At 41.6% G+C, this 4,453-nt stretch overlaps 1 protein-coding gene across 1 annotated transcript; it reads left to right on the plus strand.

The window, feature by feature from the left end:
* Positions 1–1,847: 1,847 nt before the first annotated feature.
* On the plus strand, positions 1,848–4,118 carry LOC134286065 (uncharacterized). Its single transcript, XM_062847631.1, has one exon. The coding sequence runs from the start codon at positions 1,848–1,850 to the stop codon at positions 4,116–4,118; it is 2,271 nt and encodes a 756-aa protein (XP_062703615.1).
* Positions 4,119–4,453: the final 335 nt, after the last annotated feature.

Consider the following 4,453-nt stretch of genomic DNA (forward strand, 5'->3'; position numbering starts at 1 on the left):
ATTACTATGCAAATCCTGGCCGTAAGCCATCTATGGAACGTGCATTCCGCACACTTGTTTAATACCGAAACTATACCGTGGAATGTGTTCTCCTATTTCAGTTAAACTGCACGGGCTCCAGCCATCCTTTTATAGATTTTATTTACGATCATCAGAAACCATTATGGGAGGATATCGGACCCTCCGCAACACTTGCGTGCACCTTCCGCCCTGCACCATAAACCCGAAATCGACCCACCCGAAAGTGAAAACGAATTGCCTCCATTTATTTTCACCATCATCCATCGGAACGATTCCGGTGCACTCCGCAGGAAACGCTACAGGAAAAAAAATCAACCCAGCGAAAAGCGCGGAAAATGTTACAGAAAATCCGTTTTCCTGGTGGCTCCACGATGGGTATGGAACAGTAGGTTCGCAGCCGTAATGAACTAAGCACCATCCCAAGTACCATACTGATGTGTTGCGGGTTTAACGAATGCGGCATGCGTCCCATGCTGTGGATCTGGGATCAAATCCATTAACCGATATGAATTCTAAGGTGTACCAAAAGAAAAAAAAATGTATTTTTCTTTATAGGAATTCAAACCGTAAAATGTTAAGAAAATTTCAAGGAATTGTTAAGATTTTTGTCCTGCCTTCAACGTTGCACACAGGCACAAGCTTGTATGGCCGTGTCGAACACAAAACGAAAAATAAAAAACAATCGAAAATAGTTCTTAGCTTCCTCTGGTGGTCGACCATTTTCCGCTCATACCTTGTGTACATGTGTGCGCACTGGCTGATGATTTATTGATTTGTGATTCCACCGCCGTTATCACACCACCCTTTTATATCGGCTACCAGCCATGCAGGATAAAAAGGCTCATCCAGCCATCAGCTGCAGACGACCACTTGCTAGCGATTCGCAAGCATCGTTTCCACCACCACGTATCCTTGGTCACGGTTAACAATGCATCATTGTTTCACGTTCACATTTTTCATTATCTGGGCATTGCATGGTCTCTAAATGGGAACCGCATAATGGATTTTTGTCGAACATTATTGAAGTGCAGTCGAATAGTAGTAGCCGAATGTGGCATTTAAGTTATGATGCGTGTAAAGAGACACAATGACATGACAGGAGAGTGAAAATATTGTAGAAGTAAATATGTTCAGACAATTCGAAAAGGATTACCCATTGTAAAATTTTGCTTTGATGAGATGTGCTTGACAAGCGTGGTGAAAGTAATCAGTCTGAAGCTCAATTATATGTATGAAGGATTTTTTATTTGTGTTTTTGTTTGTAATAATTTAATTGCTGCCCTTGAGCTTGATTGATTGCCATTAGTCGCCACAACATTATCGTCAGATTACAAGAAACCCCTGAGACGAGGTAGCTGTGTGGGACAAACAGACATATATGTACAGACATTCCATAGAAAACAATTGTCGAGAGAATTGGTGGGTTCGTGGTTATTCGAAAATAATTAGAACCGTATATTTTTATTTCATCATTAGGGTGACCATTTTTCAGATACAATGGTTCTAAAAATCAAAGTTTTTAAAAACTCAAATTTTACAAAAAATCATAACTTTTGAACCTGTTGACCGATTTTAAACTCTTTTTTTTTTTTGCTTGAAAGCTATTGGATTGTTGTTTTAAGAAAAAATACGTTAGTTAAAAAATATGCATTTTAAAGTTTTTTTTTACGTTTTCATGGTCTTGGGACCAAAATGATACCCTAACCAGAAAGTTAACCAGAATCATCAAGAATTTCCAAAAGTCAATACTAAACGTGGAAATCAAGGACACCTTCCACCGCTTAAAATCCCTCCAACATCAGTTATGTAACCTCAAACAGCAAATTATGGAACGAACCGATCAACACACCTACGCAGAATTCTTTTTTACGCAAGAGTTCGCATATCACAACAACTTCCATCGACGACAGGAGAACATCAAACGGAAGTTCTCTCGGATGGTCAACAGTACCTGTAGCTTCAACGTCAACACGACACCAACGATCAACGATCGGGCCATACTCAACGTCACGCAAAAGACGGTTCCCACGGAAGCGATGATACTCCTCAGCCTTGGCCCCAAATTCTCCCTTCCATATACCACACTCCTCCAAGTTCCAGTTTTCCACTTGATAGCCGACGTGGAGAACATTCTTTCAACAGCACGTGATCACGAAACTGCAAATCAAACTAGAGCGCAGATCGTGAACATGATTCAGAACTACATCAACAGGACTAAAAGGGTTAGTAACACTGACTCTCTAACGCAGTTCTGCAAAAAAGCCATATCCAGCACTAGGCAATTCATCAAGAACAATCCCGACGTTCTCATCATGGAAGCGGACAAAGGAAATAGAACAGTCATAATGGACCTACAGGACTACAACATGAAAATGGGCAGCCTGGTAGAGGACACCACCATCTATGAGGAAATAAAGAGGGATCCAACTACGAAATATCAGAAGGACAACAACAACATCGTCAGAAGACTACTGGATCTAAAACTCATTGACAACAGAACCAGATACAAGTTGACGAATAATGCAGCGGTGTGTCCAAGAATATATGGACAGCCAAAGGCACACAAACCAGGCCTACCATTGAGACCAGTGGTGCCCAACGTCACAGCTCCCACGTATGAGCTGTCAAAGTACATCGCCAATATACTACAGAAGGCATTCAGCAGCAGCTTCAACATTAAAGACTCATATGCATTCTGTGAGTACGTCAATGGTCTACAAGTACCTCCAGATCACCTAATTGTCTCCTTCGACGTGATATCACTATTCACGAACGTTCCGATCGACTTAGTGAGACAGGGAATCATCTCAATGTGGACAGATATAAAAAAGCACACCAATATCAATCTAGATTTCTTCATTGAGATCGTAGAGTTCTGCGTTGATGCCAGCTACTTTTGCTTCCGAGGGAAATTTTATCACCAAAAGTTTGGTACAGCTATGGGGAGTCCGCTCTCACCAATTCTCGCGGACATAGTGTTAGAAAACCTAATGTTATGGGCTGCGAGAACAGCAAACATTCCTCCGGAATTAATCAAGAAATATGTAGATGATACATTCATCATCCTACATAAAAACCAGATAGAGACAACACTCCACACCTTCAATAGATACAACACACATTTGCAGTTCACATGTGAGATCGAGAAAGACAACAAACTAGCATTCTTGGACACGATGGTGATCAGGACCGAGAACAACACTCTTAAAACTGATTGGTATGCGAAGCCAATTTCATCTGGGCGGTTGCTGAATTTCTATTCCTTCCATCCGTACGACCAGAAAATAGGAGTTGCGTCCAATTTCATAGATAGAGTGCGAGCATTCAGCAAAGTCAAAACAAAACACGAACAAGATCAGCTCATACTACAACGGCTACAGGAAAACAACTACCCAAAGCCTCTGATTAACAGATTGCTCCATCGTCAACCTCCACTCCCACAACCCGTTCCAGCTTTATCTTCACCTACAACAACCGATACGGAGCCGATCCAATACCGATCGATTCCGTATGTACACACTCTTTCATCTATGATCAGCAAAACCTTGCAAAACAACATCCCATCGATCAGAGTCACAACACGAAGTACCAACACCAACCAGAAGCTATACCCCAACCCCAAAGATCCAGTCCCACAATCGCACAAGTATAACATTGTGTACGAAATACCCTGCCAAAACTGCCGTTCCTGTTACGTGGGGATGACCACCAACAGCCTCCAGAAGAGACTGTCTGGGCACCAGTCCACTATCAACTCTCTGGACAACAAACTGCAACAAGGACACCAATACCATGAACCGGAAATCCAACACCTCAAGGGCCGTACTGCTCTCGTGGAGCACTGCATCGACCACCAACACAGATTCGACCTAACAAACACAAGAATAGTAGATCACACGTTCAAGAGATCGACACTCCCGATTCTCGAAATGTGTCATATAGCAACAAATCCACACACTATCAATAGACGCACAGATACAGATAATCTAAACAGATCATATAGCAATATTATACACACACTGCGAAAACCTGTTAGAGATCTCCCTCAAACCAGCCATAGCAATAACAACATTCCATCCTCTCTCGATGTACAATAGTATTCGGTCATCATCTACATCCGATCCAAATCTAGCTACAGTGTTTCCAAAAAAACCAAAAAAACCAGTGTTCCGCCGACAGAATTAGACCACACTCATACAAGATTCGCACCAAACCACCCCCACATGATATGCGTAAGACATTAATAGCTCTATCTTGATTAATCTCACTTTAAGTACCAACCCCTTGTATAACAATAGACCATCCAACCAGCTGTAACCCTCTCGAAACTGACACACCGAAACAAGATTTTCATTTTTTTGAACAAAGTTGATTAGAATCGAGTAAGTAATTTGTGAGGTCCCAAAATTGTATAGTTATAAAAATTTAAATG

This window comes from Aedes albopictus, chromosome 2, assembly GCF_035046485.1.
Source record: "Aedes albopictus strain Foshan chromosome 2, AalbF5, whole genome shotgun sequence".
In the NCBI taxonomy this organism is placed as follows: domain Eukaryota; kingdom Metazoa; phylum Arthropoda; class Insecta; order Diptera; family Culicidae; genus Aedes; species Aedes albopictus.